The sequence below is a fragment of the Anabrus simplex genome, chromosome 2 (genome assembly GCF_040414725.1).
Source record: "Anabrus simplex isolate iqAnaSimp1 chromosome 2, ASM4041472v1, whole genome shotgun sequence".
Lineage (NCBI taxonomy): Eukaryota > Metazoa > Arthropoda > Insecta > Orthoptera > Tettigoniidae > Anabrus > Anabrus simplex.
The window spans coordinates 1,103,964,861-1,103,988,174 of record NC_090266.1 but is presented as its reverse complement, the minus strand read 5'-3'; the positions used below and the strand labels follow the sequence as shown (position 1 = coordinate 1,103,988,174).

Below are 23,314 nucleotides of genomic sequence, written 5' to 3'. Positions count from 1 at the left end.
AAAAGATAGAATTGATACCAAGTGTCTTTACATTTTAAAGGAAAGTTACATGGTAAAAGGCTTCGGTCCTGCCCCGAGAGTTAAACTGCTGAGCTAGCAAGAAAAGAAATTATTAAAAGGCCATTACCTGGTGGTTGAACTGCTGCCCGAAGAAAGAGGCGCTTCCCGCCCCCTGCTACATAATTTACACAATGATAGGTGTTACTGAAGTGGCCCGGAGACCCGAAAATCAGCAGTTTATATACCCTCGTGGAAAGTTCGAGGCGTTTCGTTAATGATAACACCCGCCCACAAGTATTTTATTGGATAATGGCAAAAACTACTACACTAGACGAAGAAGAAACACCTTATTGGTGGAAAATTAATTACAGAAAATCCTTATTGGTCAAATTCAAAACTGGCGGAAAGAAAGGGTTAACATTGCCAACTTAAACAATGGCAGAAATAAGTTTAATAAAGAACAAACTTATAAGTACTAAATTTCTTCAAAAAAAGGTTCCTTCACTTCGCACTAGGGTGCACAATTGTAGTTCTTAAGTAGTGTCCTCTAGAAGAGAATGTTCACACTTCTTGCTACAGATAAAACAAAAATTAATCGAAACTGACATAGTTCAGAACACTTCAAAATTTATGGTAATGACATCTTCTGAGAAATCGTTGAATTAATATGGAAGTTAAAGTTCAGGCTTCCTCCAGTAGAGGAGTTTTAACTGGCGCAAGGTTTGAATTAGCGGCGTGGAGGTGTACCACCCGGTACAATTACCATAATTATTCGCGGAAATACGCACAAAGTGCCGTTAGTGGCGGCTAACAGATTTGTATAGCGCTACGGCAAGTAGTGGAGACTTTGCATGTGCTGTGAAGAACGGTAGTAGGGGTGCATATTTTTTGCCAAGGTCGTGGACACTGAGTTATAATTCACCCGTTTGCAGGGTGCATTCGTCACTCTGGCAGTCTCTTTAGTGTCCGTTAGTTTCTGAGTGTGTATTCAAATACTAAATGATTTTTAATTGCATAATCATGCAGCCAAATGCTTGGGGTGTACCTTAAATAAGGCCACGGCTGCTTCCTTACCACAACGATGAGATAGGAATGTCCTAGGAGTGGGAAGGAAGCGGCCTTTGCCTAAATTAATCTACAGCCTCAAAATTTGCCTGATGTGAAAATGGGAAACCACGGAAAACCATATTCAGGGCTGCCCACAGTGAGGTTCGAATCCACTCTCTCCCTGATGCATGCTCTCAGTTGCGCACCCCTAACCGCATGGCCAACTCGCCCGGTTCACTACAAGTCTCAAACTACTTGCAAACACACGGCATTCTTGATTAACACCAGCGTGATGTTCGACGCAACCGTAGCACTAGTACCGCACTACTTAAGGTTACAGACGACATTCACAATGCGATGGACAAAAAAAAATTACAATCTTAGCTCTTCTTGACTTCTCTAAGGCTTTCGACTCAATTAGCATAAACATACTACTATCTAAGCTATTTAAGCTCCATTTTTCAACAGTCAGGCTAACGTGGATGAATTCATACCACTGGGGCCGTCGGCAGTGTGTGACATAACAGTAATTAATATTCATCTTGGCAATCCGTAGAGTCTGGTGTCCAGCAGGAGTCTCTCCTAGGACTACTTCCACCCTCCATCTATATCAACAGTATCACGTCGTTAACAATTGCAGACACCAAATATTCACCAACAATATACCATTTTACGTCCACTGTGAACAGGACAAATAATGTCGTGAAATTGAAAATTCAGTAATGACTTACAAGAAATTTGCAACTGGACTGACACTCATGGACTCGGAATAAATAACGGAAAATTCATCCGTGACCGTTGCCGGTATAATGAATTTCCTGATTAATTTGGACAGGGAAAGAGAACCAGAGTGCCGACACAACTGGGGAAAGTACCAGGAAGAAGAAGGGTGAAATAAAATACCATAGCATAATTTATAACTGACACTGGGAAACAACAGAATTTGCATGCTGTGTCAAACTAACAGCGAAACCGGAAGGAGATTCTGGAGATAACTGATATACAAGGTTTCATATAACAAGTGTTTCTCTTACGGAACGTGATGGCTGCGCAATTTGTGTCACGTAATTTTATGGTTGCATTCGGGAGGTAGTGGGTTCGAACACTATTGTCGGCAGCTCGGCTGTTTCTTAGGTCTCCCATTTTTCGCACCAGACGAGTGCTGTACGATAGACAACCTCTCACAGGAAGAGACGAGAACGAAGGGAAGCTATTGACTTAGGAGGATCGGACTGTGGACTTGGTCAGACAAGCTCTCATAGGAAGGGGCGAGAATGAAGCTATCGACCTTGAGAGGTCAGGCTGCGGACTAGGATAGACAACCTTTCACTGGAACGGACGACATGAAGTTCTGCTCAAAAGTAGGCCGGCGTGGTTCTCCACAACACCAGTTTATTTATCATTCTGTATTCCTTAGAACTAAACTGTATGTGAGGGGTAAGAGCTTTCAGCTTGAGCGGTCGTCGGGTAATGTTGACGACATTCACAGCCAGTCGTCTGTTCTTCCAGTGCTACGTGCACTTCTTATAACATTACGGAAGATTTTAAGATTGGCAGGAGAGTGTGTGCCTGAACAAGGGCTACGCCCCCTTGGACCGAGGATATGAATTTACATTTACGAAAATGTTGCCAACTTTGGGCTGGAAGGACCTGGCAGTGAGGAGATGAACTGATCGACTATGCTATTTGCTTTACGTCGCACCGACACAGATAAGTCTTATGGCGACGATGGGATGGGAAATGCCTAGGAAATGGAAGGATGCGGCCGTGGCCTTAAATATGGTACAGCCCCAGCATTTGCCTGGTGTGAAAATGGGAAACTACGGAAAACCATCTTCAGGGCTGCCGACAGTGGGGCTCTAACCCACGATCTCCCGAGATCGACTATGTGGTATGTTGCGAGTTGTTAGCAGAGAGATGGCATCGAACGACATTATAGGATGAATATTCATGGAAATCTTCTGAGATAAGTGAATTCATAACATCAAAATGAACTAGATTTCAAGAGGAAATACTGGAGAAAACATTCTTTTACAAGAAAAGGAGTTAAAAACTTCTTTGAAATTATTCGGAAAAGCCACATGGCTGACAGCCGTAAATGCAGGTCTGTAGGAACTGACTGAATGATTGATTAATGTGGGAAGGATCACAAAATGAAAAAAGAAGTTGGAATTCAAGCGGAGAAAATATTCGTCTACAGGAAGAAGAATTGGCAACTTGAATACATTTCCAAGGGAGATATTCGATAAATTTCGAAATTCTTTGAAATATTTTAGGGAAAGACTTGGTAAACGACTGATAGGGAAGCTGCCGCCTGGGGCGACAGCCCTAAGTACAGGTCAATGGTGACTGACTGACTGATCGTACGCCAGTATGCAGCCCTCTTTGTATATCTCCGTAGCATCCTGTCCTTCTTCACCGTAAGTGGGCTCTGCGGCTGGCAGATTTCTAATTTGAAAGACCTGTGCTTTATCCGTCGCTCATAAGGGAACTGTTTGGGTTGGACCATACCAGCTGAGAAGAAACCTGGTAGGATCGACAATTAAGACACCGCAAACTTAATTATAACAGTCAATCTGCCGTAAAATAATATTCACCTACTTGAAAAACACTGAATTTTTGCTGAAGTTTTAAATTATTCATGGTGTATCGGATGAAACTTAATAGTAGTATCAATTAAGACAATAGAACTTGGTTGCACGCCTCGTGTTGTTACAATATACAGGCTGTCCGCAGCACGGCAAAATACGTGACTCAGGCATGCATCCGACAGTTTTCTTATTTACGCTAGTAAAAGATTACATTAATAGTATCCACATTTATATACGTAAATGATAAGGATTTCATACGCCATCATGTTTTAGCTCTCATTATAAACAACGCAAACATTTTAGTACTTTGATATATACATATACTGAAAATGTTAAGAAAAGTAGGTTTGCAGAGCGTGAAATTCTGCTCGTATTTCCGAAACCTAACTTTCAGGATAAAGTTGTTTTATATTTTTAAGTAAAACATAACTATCGATATACAGAGCATACGCAAAGCCATTCTACGATCCACACCAAGATCAGCAGTCTGCTCCGAGCCGTCCATCTATTTTTCAGCAATTAATTATAACACTACCGTTGATGTTATGAGAAAATAATTGCGTTTTGTTAGTTTATCATTCGTCCGAGTTTCATTTAAACCTGTCTGGTCCAACCGAAGCAGTTCCCTTATAGTTAAGAAGGTGCTTGCGACGAAAGACGTGGTCTAAATCTCTCAAATTTTGACTGATATATATATCTCAAACAATTACAAGTTGTACTAAGTAATGTTGGTTTAAATCGATGAATAATTAACTTCAACAAGGAATATTCCATTAAACTATATAATTGTGTATGGTAAATACCGACAGGGAAACGGAATAGTAAGACGTGTACATTATAAGGTAGTTGCCCTTTCTAAATTACAGCTTCGTTAACGTCATCCGACATGTTTTCTTAATCTTTCCCTTTTTGCGTGGACAACGGCTCTTGTATGCTTTCATGGCACCGTTTTAGTGACAGTTGCATTACGTTAGAATTGATCATTCAGACTCTGGTTGCTAGGATATTAATTTACAGTCAGCAATGTAAGTTGAACAAATAACGTTAGTAGAAGGAAATTCATCTTACCGCTATCCGGTGAAGGGTAGATATTGAAGGAGGAATCCTGCACCCAAGATGTTATAGCTATGTGATCCTTGACAAATGGCGGGACCTCGCACTTAAGCACAGCTGTATTTCCGTTAAGCACATAAGCGTCGCGAACTTGAACATCGTAATGCTGTTTGACCACTGGAAGAGAAAGAAACCAAAATAATTATAAATACCTTCAAGTGAACACTTAAAACATACAAATGCACCAAAATGCAATACAAATGAAATTCTGTATACATTTTCTTCTCCGATTTATCACCCATTGTCAATGTTACTAGCGCTAAATTTAAATGACTCCTGGTCATCATAAGATTGAATAACATTTACACTTCTCTCTCCTAATTGAAACAACTTCAACTTCAAAGGAGAACTTGCTCGTTGCAATGCACGCTCCCTGTGGAGATGAGTCGCGTGCTGATCTTGTGAAGTACACTGGGAAATAGGTGAAAGATGTACCTGCAATTTGTACCGGTGAATGTTTTTTCTCTATGGTTTTCACATATAGTAATGAAAATGGTTCAAATGGATTGGGATATGTTGGTAAGGATTCCTCGTCAGAACGATCAGATATGTAACCATTCTTGAAGAAAGCATACTGAATCACTGCGCTATACAAATATGATCATCTTGATTGTTTTACCACACCAAATGAGTTCACTTTGCTTAGATGGAATTAATTATTGTGATTAATGCGTCTACTCGATTTTCATTCGCTACTCACGCTACAACCGCCTGCTTTGATTATTTGGTGAACTCTGACGATGACCAAGTAGTTAAATGTACTTCCTAGTCCCTACAGATGATTTTACTAGCCTGAGGCAGAAGTATTTCGCATTACTCAATAGGTAACCTTTCCATTGCCCTACTGTGGAGAAGGTTTTCTATTCGCAGGAAACATTGTGCTTAACACTTGGGTGGTACGTTCAACTTCAACAAAAGTGTGAGATACCGACAAGAAAGCGGGATGGATTCTTTGACTAATTGAATCTGCACATACTAGTAAGAAAAATTCAGTATTAAGATCTTATAAATATGGTGCAAATATATGATGAGTTCCTGCGTCCACTAAGCTATCAATTGCACTATTATTTTACTCTACTTTCCAAAGCTCTATCCCAATGAAAATGAACGTCGAGAGAGTTTGGTTAAAATTTCAAAAATAATGAATAACGGTATATCACGAATTTTGCGGCACATTGAGTGAGGTCACAAATTAAGACCTCCCATCTGCTAATCCCGTCCAGTGAACAATGTGCGCAGCCTACTAATTTTCATATTCCCGTCATATGACGGCTTCAAAGCTAGCCGTTATTAATTACAGAATCATTAGAGCCAGGAAAGCTTGATTAACACGGGCACTAAATTAATATGTAATCCGCGGAATAACAGTGCCGGTTGTTAACAATACAGCACGAATGTAATGACGAAAGATAAGCATTAGATTCATGTTAGCTATTAAACTATTAAAATAAATCTTATTAAAAGCATTGCATAACAATGACGTCACTACATACTGAATACCACATGTATAGGCACAAGAAGGATTGAGTGTTGTATTTATGGCATCTGATCCCATCATCCGAAGGTTAAAGGTATAACGCTACCTACGCAAGTCTAATTAAATGTATTTCCATTACTGTGGTTCACTGCTGGGATTTGTTGTATACACTAACCTTCCGAGTCTAACTCACAAACACAGACTGTTTAGTGAAATCCGTCAAAGTCTATATTGGGAAGAACTGTGAAAAAAATTTAAAGGTAAGCTGTATTAACGATGAATATAACAGTTCCACTTGTGGTTTAGCGATGATCAGTCACCACTGATCTGCATTTGGAACAGTAACCCAGGTGGCAGATTTCTTATCTGTTGTTAACCTAGACTTTTCTTAAATAATTTCGAAGAATTTGGAAATTAATCAAACATATCTCTTGGTAAATGTTTCTAATCCTTAACTCCTCTGCCCATAAACTAATACTCGTATTTGCCCCAATTTTTCCTCTTGAATAACAACTTAGTTTTCATATTGTGATCTTTCTCACTTTAAAAACACCAGACTTATTCCTCTAACAACGTCATTGCACGCCATACCTCCAGTGACAGCTCGGAACACATCATTTAGTTTAGCAGCTGGTCTACTTTCTCCGAAATCTCCCAGCCCAAATTATTTTGTCGGAAATCACCCAGATCAAATCGAACTCCATTCCTTTCGATTTTTTTCCATTCCGCGAAACAATTAATTCTGGTGAGGGGTCCCATATTCTTGAACCATGCTCTAAATATGGTCTTACCAGGGACTTATATGCCTTCTCCTTTACACATCCTTACTGCAACCCCTAAATACCCTCATAACCATGTGAAGATATATGTGTCATTTATTTACAATTCTGTTTATGTGGTTACCCCTATGAAGATCTTTCATTATACTGTATTAACACCTAGTATTTGCAGTGATCCCCATGAGGAACTTTCACCTCATCAACGCAGTAAATAAAACTGACAGGACATTTCCTCTTCGTGAAACTCACAACCTGATTTTCCACCCCCTGTATCATTATAACATTGCCTGCTGTCCATCTAGCAACATTTTTGAGGTCGTTTTGCAGGTGCTCACAATACTGTTACCTATTTATTACTCTATACAGTACATCAGGGCCTCTCAGGGTGCATGCGCGTGGTGCATGCACTGTGCACGGTGCAAAAGACGACTTCGCTTGGTTGACCAGAGTGCAGACCCCCACTCCTCGATTTGGAGCAATAGCGCTAACTCTCTCTTTCCCCACGCCTGTCTCGCTCGCTCCGCCTGTCTCCCTCTCCCCCACTTGCACCGTAGCGCTCCAAATCCGGGCTGAGTTTAGCCGAGTATAGCCGAGTAGAGCCGAGCATAGCCGAGTAGCCCAGAGACGAAGCGTTGATCCGAGCGGCACCGAGCGGCACCGATGCACAGTGCACGGAGCTCTTGCGCCTCGCTCTGCACGCGTGAGATTTTGGGCGTTTGAGAGGCCCTGCAGTAAATCATCATCTGAAAGAGGCCGTATCTCTAATTCCAGTTCTTTACTCATATAGTTTACATATGAAGGTGCAAGAGTACAGCCCTAAGAAATTCCCCTCTTCATGATTTCAGGATCAGATAATGCTACACCTTCTATAATTCTATTTTCGTAGAAATTTAACCACCCATTCAGTCACCAATTTGTCTAGTCCAATTGCACTAAACTTTTCCAGTAGTCTCCAATGATCTACTCTATCAAATGCCTTAGATAAGTCACTCGCGATACAGTCCATTTGACCTCCTGAATCTAAGATATATGCTAAATCATGCTGGAATCCTGCAATTTGAGCTTCAGTGCAATAACGTTTCACAAGCGCGAACTGCCTTCTTATCCAACCAGTTAGTGTTTTCGCAAACATGTCTGATATAATCAGCAAGAATATTTTCACAAAGCTTACATCCAACACATGTCAAGCTGGCTGGCCTGTCATTATCGGCTATCTGTTTATCACACTTCCATTTATAAAACGGGGCTACTATAGCAACTTTCCAGTTGTCTGATATAGCTCCTTCATGCAGACGGTAATCATAATTAAGTAAGTACTCGAGATATGGTGTTATATCAGAACCCATTGCATTTAGTACCTCCCCAGGTATCTCATCAATTCCATCTGCTTTTTTAGTTTTCAATTTCTGTATCTTAATGAAAATGTCTTTGTTATCGTGAGTAAATTCCAATACTTCGTTAGTGTTAGTAGCCTCCTCTACCTGAACATTATCCTTGTAACCAATAATCTTTACATACTGCTGACTTCATATTCTGCCTTCTGTAAGTCCTCACATATACACTCTCCTTGTTTATTAATGATTCCCTGGAATGCCATTCTTTTAACCTATTTCTGCATTAAAGTACCTATACATACTCTTCCATTTTTCACCAAAATGTGGATGACTACCTATTATGTTTGCCATCATGTTATACTTACCTGACTTCTCCGTTATATTCAGTTTCTAACTAAGTTCCTTCAATTTCTTCTTACTTCCACAACCACTTCTAACTATTTCTTTCCAACCTGCACCCCCTCCTTAGTCTCTTGACTGACTCTTTTATAACATAGCGGGTCTTTATTATTCCTTACCACCTTCAATGTTACATACCTGTTTTCATATTCCCCAACAATTGTTTTAAACTTAGACTGTTTACATTACATTTTGAAAACTCCCTCACGACCGTCTTATCATCCATATAGTACTGCCTAATAGTCACAGTTTTCCTACTTCCTTGGACGTGTTGTTTGGTGGTAAAAAAGCTGAACGTTAATCGCTCGTGTAATATTAGCTGATCTGATCAGTACGTGTTGTCAGTGAATGAATTCGGGGGATTCTCCCGTTGCCTCATCGCACGGTTGAGTTTCCTCAAGAATTCGCGTTTGAAATACCGCCATTTGAAAAACAACCTTCCTTTCTATAATATTTATTTTTAATTACAAGGAAAACAGGTCGTGACCACTTATACCATCTATTGCTTCAGTTTCTTTATAGAGCTCTTGTGGTTTTACCAGCACCACGTCCAGATCTCTGGAAGTAACCTGGTATTAATATAGTGAATGATCTTCATTAGGGTAACCACATAAATGGGATGGTAAGTAAAATGTTACAAATCTCTTCACACGCTTATGAGGGTATTTAGGTGTTTAGTAAGGATGTAAAGGAGAGGGCGGATAAGTCTCTGGTACACTAACTCTGTCAGTGTGGTGTCTGCTGAACCGCACTTACATCCAGCAGAAGCGGGAGACTTAAACACTTGAGTTAATGATGAAATATAACTGGCCAGCATTTTCACTCCAGAGAAACTGTCTCCCCCTTGCCGAAGGATGGTCGTTATTAGGAAATAACTTGTGCAAGGTTGTCTATTGATATAACAAGCTTATGATATCCATCATCATCATCATCATCATCATCATCATCATCCACCCACTTAATTAAATGACGTGTGTGTGTATGTACGGGCCCACAGTTTAGGTGTAACGAGCCTACCCCTTACCCAGGGGCCCAGGGTTCGATTTCTGGCCGAATTAGTGATTCTTATCTGAATTTGAGGGCTGATCAGAGATTCACCCACGGTACCCGGTCTAGAAATTCAAGAATGACGGCCGAAATGATTCGTCTCGCTGACCATGCATCACCCCATAATCTGCAGATTTACGGTTTGAGCTGTGCTTGGTAGCCTAAAGCCAATTACGGCTGTAGTCCGCGGGGGCGGGGTGGGGGGTTGGTGCTGTATGTACGGTTGGAAACTTGCGTTATTGTGGCAATCTGTGGCAGTGCCAGTAATTCATTTTAAATGAACTTGATGTAGAATTGATTTTAAATTTGTTGTTGCTATTTGCTTCACGTCGCACCGACACAGATATGTCTTACGGCGACGATGGGATAGGAAAGGCCTAGGAATTGGAAGGAAGCGGCCGTGGCCTTAATTAAGGTACAGCCCCGGCATTTGCCTGGTGTGAAAATGGGAAACCACGGAAAACCATCTTCAGGGCTGCCGACAGTGGGGCTCGAACCCACTATCTCCCGATTACTGGATACTGGCCGCACTTAAGCGACTACAGCTATCGAGCTCGGTAATTGATTTTAAATGAATTTTTCTTTATACCATATTAGCTGCCAAAATATACTGTATGTTTCCTTCATCATATATATTTATTAGCTATTGTTAAATTGAATTAATTGTACTATAATTAATGCCTGGCTACAGCAATTCCGTACAGTAAGAAAAGAAATGAAGAAACATACAGATCAGTAGCTATCTAAGACCGAAATCGCAAATTGTACTCCATTTCTCCAGTACCATTACGGAGCATTATTATTATTATTATTATTATTATTATTATTATTATTATTATTATTATTATTATTATTATTATTATTATTATTATTTGACTTATTTTACATTACGTGGCTCGGGCGGCCATGAAAGCTGTTGTTATGCCAGTGCAACTGCATTGCATAACTATCATGCCTTTGACAGTTTTAATTTTAATTCATTAGTTTTCTTGGCGTATGATCTGCAGAGAGGCCTAATGAAGGTCTTTATAGTTCATGCCCAAGGGAGACCTGAACGTTTGTGAGGATGGATCCCTACCTAAGATAAATTCTGTTGTTGACGACAACGCACTCAACGCCCTTGAGTCAGAGGAACCACTCAATTAAAGTTAATATCCGCAACTTGGCTTGCAATCAAACCCGGCATCGCTTGGGCCTAAGGCCAGCATCGAACCCACTTAGCCATGGAACCAAGTATTAATTATTTAATTTAATAATACCTAATAAAGGTAAATGATGAAGGAAATATACAGTGTATATATTTTTTTGCTAGGGGCTTTACGTCGCATCGACACAGATATGTCTTACGGCGACGATGGGATAGGAAAGGCCTAGGAATTGGAAGGAAGCGGCCGTGGCCTTAATTAAGGTACAGCCCCGGCATTTGCCTGGTGTAAAAGTGGGATACTACGGAAAACCATCTTCACGGCTGCCGACAGTGGGAGTGGAAACCACTATCTCCAGGATGCAAGCTCACAGCCGCGCACCTCCAACCGTGCGACCAACTCGCCCGGTGCAGTATATTTTGGCAGCTAATATATTATAAAGAAAAGATCATTGATGTATTAATTTCCTAATGGTATGGAACATTTACAACACGCCTCCAAGGTTCAGAATTACCTTGGAACCGTAATATAAATTTATAGACTAGTGATATATCTATATAATCTATGCCTTTATAAAGATTAAGTGTTCAAAATTTTAATACCGTCGCAAATTGTTTCACTGATAATTTACTTAAAAATCAAAATTTGTGTAAGAACTAAGTCACATCGGGCAGTCCACTTTTCCAGTCACCGAGCGAGTGGCCACGTGGTTTGGGGCATGTAGCTCTCAGCTTGCATTCGGAAAATAGTGCGTTCCGATTCCACTGTCGGCAGCCCTGAAGATGGTTTTCCGTGGATTCCCATTTTAACACTAGGCAAATTCCGGGGCTGTACCTTAATTAAGACCACGGCCACTTTATTCCCGCTTCTAGCCATTTTCTATCCCATCGTCGCCATAAGACCTCGCACTTTCGCCATTCCCATCATGGAGATTGATTTAATGGAGGGCTACTTAAACAATGCGCCACATTTTACATTAAGTATGGCATGCTTCTTAACTCATTCATTGTAAAATTAGCTATATAATTTGGTATCGGATTGGAAAAAGCACCTCCTCAGCCTTAGTCTAGACTTTAGCGTAATAAGTTACTGTCCAGAGGTTCTTGGTTCTATAATCAATTTGTGGCAAATTTGGAGGCCTAAGGGTAATCCGCTAGGACAGCTGAGGAGATTCCTAAACTAAAAAGGCAGCAATATGAAAGGTGGTTGTAACACACTGTACTGACTTTATCGGTATTCCAAGCGGATTATAGAATTGGTAGAAAAACTAAGGCTAAATGCAATATGCCATTCCAACAGAGATAAACTAAAGACGTTGAAAATTTGAACTTCGGTATATCTCGTCAGTCTGACCTATATCAGAAGGTAGGTACAAGCTACGGGCTACAGAGATTAAGGGTTGGCAGAATTAGCTGCCGTCCTTGGTGGCCCGGGTTCGATTCTCTATACTGACAGAGATTTAAGAAAGGCAGAATGGCTGGTACGTGGTTAAAACGGTGCATCCAGCTCACTTACATTGGGGATGTGCCTGAAAAGAGCTGCACAATCTCGGGACAAGGACACGGGTTTAAAAAAGTAATGTTATTAGCTTTACGTCCCACTAACTACTTTCTACGGTTTTCGGAGACGCCGAGGTGCCGGGATTTAGTCCTTCAGGAGTTCTTTTGCTTGTCAGTAAACCTACCGACACGAGGCTAAAGTATTTGAGCACCTTGAAACACCACCGGGCTGAGCCAGGATCGAACCTGTCAAGTTGGAGTCAGAAAGCCAGCGCCTCAACCGTCTGAGCCACTCAACCCGGCAGGTTTTTAAATTTAACATTAGATTACATCATAGGTATGGTCACATATTCACAGACGCGCAGGCTGCCTATAGGCGTAAATTTTAAAGACTTGCACCAGGCCTCTCTCGAGGCTGTACACCATTATCATAGCTTCAACTGAAGAGTGGCACGCAACGTCTACACTTACAGATTGTGCTCGATTTACTGAGATATAATGGTGGCAGTAGAAAGTATTCCCACTGATGAGAAATTTTAATAATGAAAATGACAATGCATTTGTATGAAAACAAATACATACAACCGCTGTATAGGAACGCAAATGAATAATTTGATCTGTAAATAGTTTTAATATACTTACAGTAGAATGAAATGCATAATAAGCTGACAGCAGAAGCGTTCTAAAAGGCAAATTATGCTACGAAACTGCTACGAGCATATTTACTGCTGTACTGCAATATTTTTCTACTTAGGAACATGCAAACAGGCAACTTTACTTTGTAACTTAACATCCTTTTACACAGTATACAAACTAAGCAATACACCTCTGCAACCGTGCGTGGTTACAACTATGCAACTCTACTGCTCACACAGTCATACAGTACGTTATAATAATGGCTTGTGGCCTCCGAAGAAGCGTGGAGCAGGTCATTCGAATTGACCCCGTATATACGACTTGCGTGTCTATGAAGATGGGGCCCTACCTATGATGAATTCGTATGATGAAGCCGGCACACACACACACACACACAGCCCCCGAGCCATCGGAATTAACCAATTAAGGTAATAATAATAATTTCGTGTGGCTATTTCTAGCCGAGTGCAGCCCTTGTAAGGCAGACCCTCCGATGAGGGTGGGCGGCATCTGCCATGTGTAGGTAACTGCGTGTTAATGTCGTGGAGGATAGTGTTATGTGTGGTGTGTGAGTTGCGGGGATGTTGGAGACAGCACAAACACCCAGCCCCCAGGCCATTGAAATTAACCAATGAAGTTTAAAATCCCCGACCCGGCCGGGAATCGAACCTGGGACCCTCTGAACCGAAGGCCAGTACGCTGACCATTCAGCCAAAGAGTCGCACATATAGTACGTTTACGTGCAGGATTCAGATCGATGTGAGTACACTTCCCCTATTGAAAACGCCATGTAAACGGGGACTCAGTTCGGATTGAGTCTCAAGGTCCATACGGTAAAATCTGGGATCGTATCGTATTCGGTTCGAATTGAGTTCCATGTAAACGCAGATCTTACTGAGATCGTATTGAAAACGACTGCGCACACACTCCAAGTTTGTTCTGACAGAATCATCATCACCATCATCAAAGTTCTGTCGAAGTAACAAATATAATAAGCCAGTAAATATATTTATCTGTACAAATGATCAACAACTCCAATCATATTATAAGACGGCCAGCCCTTGCCACTAACAAAATCACAATAACGTTCTGTTGGGGGTAAAATTGGAATGTGCGTTCCATCTATTGCACCAATTACATTTGGAATATCACACATACGTTCAAAACTGAAAGTTATCTCCTGGGCTACTACTGCATTTGGCGTTTTTAAATTCTGAGAGGTGATGTCGACTTTACTACAATTCTGCATCGTTCGTTTACGTCAATGTTGCCTGGGGTTTTCAATACGATACTCAAATATCCTACTACATGTAAACGGGGATCGTATTCAATTCGGTAATTGTACTCAAATCGATCTCAATCCCCATGTAAACGTACTGAGTCTTTTTCCTCCAGATCGGATCTGGCAACAGGTGTGGTGGCCCTCACCACCACTCCAAATGCAAGGTACCACGGGACCAGGCGACCTGCGCGAATTGCCACGGCAATCTGGCAACATCGTTCCCTGGTTGCCCATATTTTAAGAAGGTAAATCAAACAGAAATTGCACAAAACTACACCACATAAACCACAGATATCAACCTACATTCAACTTAACACACCCCAGCCTCTTCTCACCACCCCCTACCCTCCCGCCACTGCGCCTAGTAATCATCTCCTAACTCTCATCCTCAGCTTACTCCAATATCAACTCTAGTCAAATTCAGGGCCCCCTTGGTGGATTGAGAATCCGAGACCCTGAAGAAACAAATCAGTACCCCCCCCCCCCGGCAAGAAAACCAAGACCCGCCAAGTACGTCCTCACTGCATCTGTCTTCACATGCCTTTAAAAACACCTAATAAGATAAAGCACTGGTTCTCGGAGACGAGGCGGTACATATACTATATGCTGCCTTTTAACGATGCTTTTTCAACAAACATCCGACATACTTATTTAAAATTCATTAAATAAGCGTCGCAATTGTTCGCGATGCAGCCGTTGCAATTCTCACGCAACATCAAGGGTGGTCAGCTACCCCAAGAAATATCCTGCAGTACTACCACATCGCACACACTAAAATTACTGTGCTAGTCATGTCACTGAATGCCATGCCACCCCCTGGCAAAACTTCACACAATATTTAATTAACACAAAAAATTTTCACATCATACTGAAATCAAAAACACACATCCGTTCAAATATACTATACTTAAAAATTTAAATTAATAAAACACATATACATGACCGACAGAGGAGCATCAGGAGTGCACCGGTATCGGTACCCCACATACCAACCAACTCTTCGGAGATGGGTGCACATACAGACCAGCAGGGCCGGATTTGGCATCCTCTGCCGGCCGCTGATCCAGCTGAAGGTAACAAAAGTCCATGCAGAAGACGATGTGCGATATTCACATTGAATGCCCTTTCTAAATATGTAGGCTGATCTAACCTGCTCGAACGTTGACTTCTCGGCTGAGAATGCGCCCGACAGAGTTGGAAGCCTCACAGCGGTACATGGTAGAGTGCACGTCATGGCGGTAGCTCTCAGCTCCGAAGGGTGGAAAGTAGAGTGAGCCATTAGCCAGTAGCTCTCGAATGTTTGGTACCGACCCCACACTAGAACCGTCTCCAAGGAGCCACTCAATCTGAGGTGTAGGACTGCCGTGCGCTGTACACTGAAGGAGAGCACCGGTGTCGTTAGAGAACTCCACGGCGGCTCGTGGTTCTCCAACAAAAACAGGGCCTTGACTGTCCACCACCGCAGCCAACACTGGAAAGAAAACAAGATAAATAAATTCCAAAGGATTCAGATTTATTGAGAAAAGTGATAATAAGAAAACATCAAATCAACTAACATACACTTGCGTACTTCTATTACAAAGACTAAGCATTTCGTGTCTTTTGATTCAGCCACATGAGCCGTACATGTCAATCACTGAGTATTTAAACATTTAATGAATATATAATTTTATAGTTTAACGTTGCACACACAGAATTCTGATGACGCTGGGGTTAAAAAGAGCTAAAATGGGAAATTAGCCACCTTGTTTAAGGCCCGACATTAAATGGTACAATTACGGTACATCATCTACAGAGCTGCCGTTGCTGAGGTTTGAACCCATCATATCCTGCATGAATATACTATGTAATATATTTACAAGTGGGTAAGCGTCGCAGTAATACAAAGAGGACCCTAGCGACGCAAGGATTGGAATGAACTAGGTCTGTAAAATGAGCGGCCGTGGTCTTAATTAAGGTACAGTCCCGGTATTCTTCTGCTGAGAAAATGAGTAGTTACGGAAAACACATTCAGAGCTGCTGGCAGTGTATTTTAATCCACCATCTTCCAAATGCTAGTTCACAGCTATATGATCCGTGTCATGTACCTATCTCGCTCAATTCTTGATTGTCGATGATTTGTATGTTGTGGCGGTAAAATTTTACCGAATTAAACCTGATTTCAGCACACATTTCGTACAGAATGTGCGAAATAATCGAGCCTCCAGTTTTAGGTGGCAGTTAATCGTAACGTCGTTAGCCACAGGACCTCCAGATTTACATGAAATCCGAACCCTGAAGTCGCGCCGTTAAAATAATCCTTCATGTAATGGCAGGACTCCAAACCACCACCAGCACCAACTTAGCGAGAATTCACTGGCGATCTTACTCAGCTATCATGTACCAAAAACCACAAATACTGCAGATTACTTCATAGGAGCACGTTCCATTCAATTGATACAGTCATCTTCATGATCATTCCCACATGGTAAATAGCGCTACAACGTGACAATTCATCTGCTATTTTCGTTCAATGATTCCTGTTTTAGAATTAGCAGACCAAAGTTGCGCAGTGGGCGCCCGTTGCGGCTGGAATGGCTCACTAAAATGTGGACAGCTTACGCGCCATGCATACGTCATGGTCAGGCCAGAAAGCGAACACAATCGGCATCACACTGTAGTTGTTATGTTCGATTGAGACTAACAATAAGCTTTCCTTGCACAATTTTCAAAGAAATATTGATTGGAACATATTTAAGAAATACACTATTAATCGCTAGAAAAACTATTTTAAAAAAAATTCTTGTTTGATTTATACTGCACTCGATATTAATAGACATGTTTTTTATTTTTCTATACTTACACATTCAAAGAAAATTGATACGTTACAATTTACTTGTTACAATACGCAAGGACCAAGGACCAAGGGGGAAGTTTTCATTCCCCTTCCCGAAGGGAAGGGGCGGGCCACCTAGAAGGTAAAGCCTTCTCTCTGGCCAGGAAATTCGGCGGGTGTGGAGGATTGATGGAGTTGGAAGAGAGGGACGGAGATTTGTATTGGTATCGGAGTTGGGAGGGGGTCTCGACCTCTTGGCTAAGTGTTTTATTGTTCTTTCAGTATATACAGTAATTTACAGTTTGAATTTTACAATTTGTTGTTGCCATATTACAACAGTGGTTATTTCATGTTTTCATCTTCCTCTTCTTGTTCTGGGTTGTTTGTATGTTTGAATTATTGCTAGTTACTAGTGGATATCCTAACACGCAAGGCAACGAAATTTAAGCGTGCAAGCTACGATTTACAACTGCCTGGATGAGAATGACAGAATGTCCACTAAGGAAAGTAAAATTCCTGCTAGTAAACCAGTAAAACGTGATATATTTATATTTTAATACGTATAATGCTTGATTTCGCACAGTGTTGTAAAATTCTGTGACTTTCTCTGTCCATTTAGTTACTGAAAGTAGTATTCTAAACCTATCGACAGACGTCCATTGGCAACAGATAGCCTCTAACTGGCGTGCTAGTCTCATCACGAGCAAGTTTCATCTCGGGTGAAGAGACAGATATTTACTATACAAGTTCAATGTACAGCAATTTAATTGCAATACCAAGTAGATATACTGTATGCACCCAAATAAATAATCTAACAAGTTATTCGCGATAAGCATTTTAACAGACTTTATTTATTTTCCTATACTTACACATTCATGGAAAACTAATACGTTATGATTTATTTATTGCAATACGCAAGGCCACGGGATTTAAAGGTACAAGCTTCGATTTACAACTCCTACAATTTCCACCAAATAAAATTAAAAATTCCTGCTACTAAACCAGTAAAACATTATATATTTGTTGGTAAGTTTATCAGATTTTTTAAATTGAAGCAACTACAAGCCCCTCATTGCTCCTTATTACATTAGGAATACTTCTAAAGCATACATCTCGCCAACGTACATGTTGTGTGCCGGTGGGAAGAAAAGCACAGTGTGAACAAGACTGTTGTAGACAATGCAGCCAACTAATCTCAACAATAGACCAACGATCAATTGAAATTTAAACATTTCAGCATTACTAGAACAACAGCAATGTGTCATGGTAACGCAATGTCCTTGTGAAACGGAAAATAACTTTGCAGTCCGTCTTATTTCACAAGGCATAAGCCCAAAATTCTATCATGTGTAGAGTATATGTCATATACTAAGTATGAATTTATAATAAATGCTTATTAGATTTTACATTCACCTTCCCTTGAAGAAATATAACTACTGAATTGACGTTGAATTTGATTTAGATCCTCAAGTTGCTGTGGGATAAATATTGCACAGTGACGAGATTCACATTTTTCTCCAAATAGTAAAAAATACAGTGAATATTGTGGAAGAATTTTTGATTTAACTATTTAGGTACGTTATGGTCGGTGTAATGAGTAGCTAAATATACATGGCACAAGTCACCTAATGATTAACTGTCTCAGAAACAATACAGAGGATTCCTGACACCAGTAACCTTGTATAGAGGATTCAGGAAGGTTTCACGACTGACAACATTCAAATAAGCGACGCAGACATTTTCTGTGTCAATCCTAAATGATGAACAATGGAGGAGTTGGACAGAGTAATATTAGCCTTAGCATACAGTCCCGGTTTGGGGGTCTTGTCCTGGAGTCCCAGCCGCTTCTCGTTTTGTCCAGCCTGAAAATATTATACAGCAGCATATTAAAGATATGTAGAGGTGATAGCAAAAATAAAGTGTCAACGATTTAATTTCGTTATTATTGACAGCAGAAATTGCTGAAATGATTTACAGGCTTAGTAGCGGAATGTGAACGTGTTTATACCCAATTTCTTACAATTGGTGAAATAGTTGTAAAAAAATCTGAGTTAAACCAACAGCAGTCTCTGACGAAAATAGTAATAATAATAGAAGAAGTGCTCTCGCAGTCCAGGAAGATGTAAATGCTGGAAACTTCTAACGTATCTTCCCGCGCACTCCCTACAGTTTGTTCGAATTCTAACGAAGGTTTTATTTATTGCATCGTGTACGTATTGCAGGCAGATTTGGTGATGGGGTTAGAGGAAGCAATGTCCACAGTAGGAGATTGTCTGCGACCTGATAATACGCTGGAGGTTTGAAGAGTTTAATTTAAGAACTTCATCAAGCGGAAAAGGAACTGTTTATTTTCTGTTGCGTTCAAGAAAGAGTGTGCTTTCTTTGGAAAGGAAGTGTGTAGTTGCATTGAGAGCCTAAAATGTGAACAGTATGTGTTTGAATTTCCAGTGCCTCGAGGTGAGAGTTGCGACATGACAGAGCTTTTGAAAAGTGCAAAGCATTTGCTGGTTCTTCAAAAATTCCGTCATTTTTAAAAGCGTCGATCCAGTTGACAATAATATTTAAATGTTGCTAAAGAATCTACTTTTTAATTACACTCTGATGCTTACTATCAAAACTTAAAAACTTGTGATTGTTCAGTCACCCAGAAAAAGAATGAGCGCATGTTACTGTATAAGCTGAGCGCGGGTACACGTTTCTCAGAATCAACTGAACCTAGAGTTATGTTGGTTGTTGGTTTCTTGTTATTTATTTAGCTCATGGATTTTAGTGCCGAAAGCGTCCGAGAACATGTTCGGGTCTTCTGGTGCAGGTTTTTCTTTTCAACGTCCAAGAGCGACTTGCACGCCTGGGTGTGAGTAGATGATGAAGATGATGATGATGATGATGATGATGATGATGATGATGTAGGGAGGGGTTGAAACCGGTGTCGGCATATGGCCTACTCCTGTCGAATAATACCAAGGTGTTTGCTTAAGGCTTAACGTCTTCATCCAAACCACCATCAACAGCGTAATATGCTCTCATTTCGTATGTATACTGCGGAGAGGTTTGGAATTGAATCAGGACTTTTGACATGCAATCTAGTTATTATACATTGTATAATACCACTTCCCTTAACTTACTGGCCAACATTATCACAGTGAAGATTGTTTCCACCAACGGGACTCGAACCGACTAACCATTGACTTGACGTCTTAACGACCGTGGCCAACAAGTTTGGCTGCGATCGATATCCAAAATGTGTCTACGAGGGCGAATCAAAAAGTAAGCTACACATCCAAGTTATGGCTATTTATACAACCACCTACACATACGCAACACGGCTGTGACAGCAGACAATGTACTTTCACTTTTCCACATAGTCCCTAAGAGATTGTAAACACTTCTCGGAACGGTCAACCTACTTTTCGATTCCGAATGCGTAGAAATCACCTCCAGCGCTATGTATCCACGTGGAGACAGCTGGTTTCACCTCCTCAACGTTTCGGAATCGTCGTCCACCGTGATCTTTTCTCAGTTTACCAAAAACATGATAATCACATGGCGCTAAGTCTGGACTGTATGGAGGATGTTGCCATACCTCACACTTAAATCGCTGCAGCAGTTCAGACGTTTGGTGGGCCATGTGAAATTTTGCATCATCGTGCAAGTTGAAACAGGATCTCGATGGACGATGTTTCCTAAACGACGAGGAGGTAAAAGCAGCTGTCTCCAGGTAGTTACACAGCGCCGCAGGTGATTTCGACGCAACCAGAATCGAAAAGTAGGTTGACCGTTCCGAGAAGTGTTTACAGCCTCTTGCGGACTATGTGAAAAAGTGAACTTACATTGTATGTTGTCATAGCCGTGTTGCCTATGTGTAGATGGCTTCATAAATGGCCATAACTTGGAAGTGTAACTTACTTTTAGATCCGCCCACGTACATGGAAGGTGAATCAATTCTGATAATAATTAAAATTAAGTCTGATTAAATACTGAATTCGAGAAACATACAATACCATACACTCATACTTTTTTCGAAAGGCTATACGTCAAAATAAATCTTTCAAGCAATACCATACCCTCATTCCTTCTTTCCTCTGAGCGACTATACGTCAAAATTAATATCTAACTTCGTTGAACTCAAGTTTGGCCTCGCTAGCAAGAAGTGTGAGATCATTATTTTAAATGGGATTGCACCAATTGCAATTAACGAACTTAACGATGATTTGAGAAAAACAGATTGTGTTAACTTAATTACGGATACTTCCAGCAGAAGAGCAGTTAAAATTTTTCCTTGTATTGCCCAGTACTTTGTGCCAGAACAATGAGTGAAAGTGAAACTTTTGGAATTTCAGTGGGTTCCCGGTGAAACTTCGCGGAACTTGGCAAACTATTTGTTGTCAGTTATAACCAGAAATGACACTTTAGATTAAGTTGTCGAATTCTCTGCCAATAACTCGAACACCAACTTTGAAGGCGTAAAACACAAAGGAGTGAGGAATGTGTAAGTGTGACTGAAGAAAGAAATGGGAAGATATATATCGTGGGTATTGGATGTAGGTAATCCTCATATTGACCACAACTGTCTTCAGACCGTAAATGATGTTCTACCTATTGGAACAGAAGCACCTGTAATCAAAGTATAAAACTATATCTACACTGATGCAAGTGCGAGTGACTGAACTGAACGAGTTCTGTGTCTTCGTGAACACTGAGCATAAAAAAGGTTCAACAGCATATTTCTTTCTCTCCTTCCAGCTATTGAAAGAATCTTCCTCATTTATGAAGGACCAAAGAGTTAATTCTTATATAAAGGACAGTACCTTGTAATGCTGAACCTTTTCTCTGAGAATGATTGTGGCGATATGTATTCGTGCCTTGTTCAAAGTTAACTTGTCATGTTTAACCAAAACATTCCTTATACATTCCTAAAATGTGGCTTTGAGCGACTGATGACATGATCGAACTTGGAAATCTCGAGCACAGTCTTCAAGGAAGGCGTGGCAGTAAATTTGTACCACGAAAAGCGAAGAAACTTTTCAAGAGACTTGAAGAGAAATAAGTTATTAATTATCTTACTATAATGAATTAATTTACTAACTTCTATGGTTGATGTCTCCCCTGCATTTTGCTGTGAGAAAATAGCTATGATGGAGCAGAGTCATTTACGTGGATAAACAACAATGACGTTACTTGGCCTGAATTAAAACATCAGCTGAAAAAATTAATGAAACGCTTGGAAAAACAGTAATAATCTGGGAAGAATTGTTTGATGAAGTCGTGTTTGCCAAAGCATTTTAGTCATCAGACTGTGACAAATGAAAAACCGAGATTTTATTTTGCTAGTGGCAACGTCACACCTACCTAGTAATTAAAGTATGAATAAAAGTATGTTGAACTCTTTAGACAATTCAGTGATCAACATGTTTCTGTACCTAACCTCAGTCAATTTTTAGCATGTATCCGGATTAGTATTTCAGAACTGAATCTAGATTTCAATTTGGTGATAACTTGCCTTATGAAGTATACCACGCTTCTTGCATCCGCGAGGGTGTTCTCCGGAGGCACAGCCAGATAATACAGTCTCTCACTTCAGGCTAGAACAGGAATGTCATACCCAAACTGGTACGTGAGCCCTATTGCCTAATCAAAAGTACGGTACATCACTGCTCATGAGCTTATCATCACTGGAGTCCATGAATGCTTCCCGTATTCACTAGAAAACAACATTGCCTTTTCAAGGTAGTTTAAGTGCTAAACTTCCTGAGAAAGGCTTGGCACCGATGAACGCCAGCCTTAAACACTGTGCCGTTTTAAGACCAAAATCACACAGAACAAGGAAGAACCATATACTTTATCAGTTGAAAATATACACAGTTAAAAAAAAATAGGGGAACATGTTCTGTAACGTCTGGTATGTGAACATTAATGTGGTAGATGGGGTTCCAATGGTCGTACAGCATACCATGAAACCTTAGCTACTCAGGGTATGTCAAATCGATCTTATACTCCATCTGTAGGCGTAGCCATGCATTAAAATGTCACGTCCCCCTCAATGAAAAGTGAATAGTGGTACGTCCGTGTATCATTGTGAGCTACACAGACTACTGCGGTCATTTGAGCTCGTTGTACGTATACCAGCACATCCCATGAGACATCTTAACG

General features: G+C 40.7%; 1 protein-coding gene across 1 annotated transcript in view; it reads right to left on the bottom strand.

Annotated features, from left to right (window-relative positions):
* Positions 1-20,792, bottom strand: part of LOC136863786 (cell adhesion molecule Dscam2) — a 1,545,364-nt gene extending 1,524,572 nt beyond the window's left edge. The window contains exons 1-3 of the mRNA XM_068226091.1: positions 20,600-20,792; positions 15,500-15,820; positions 4,707-4,868 (exon numbers count right to left, since the gene is read on the bottom strand). Coding sequence (XP_068082192.1) covers positions 4,707-4,868; positions 15,500-15,820; positions 20,600-20,792 — 676 coding nt within the window. The remainder of the gene's footprint in view (positions 1-4,706; positions 4,869-15,499; positions 15,821-20,599) is intronic.
* Positions 20,793-23,314: the final 2,522 nt, after the last annotated feature.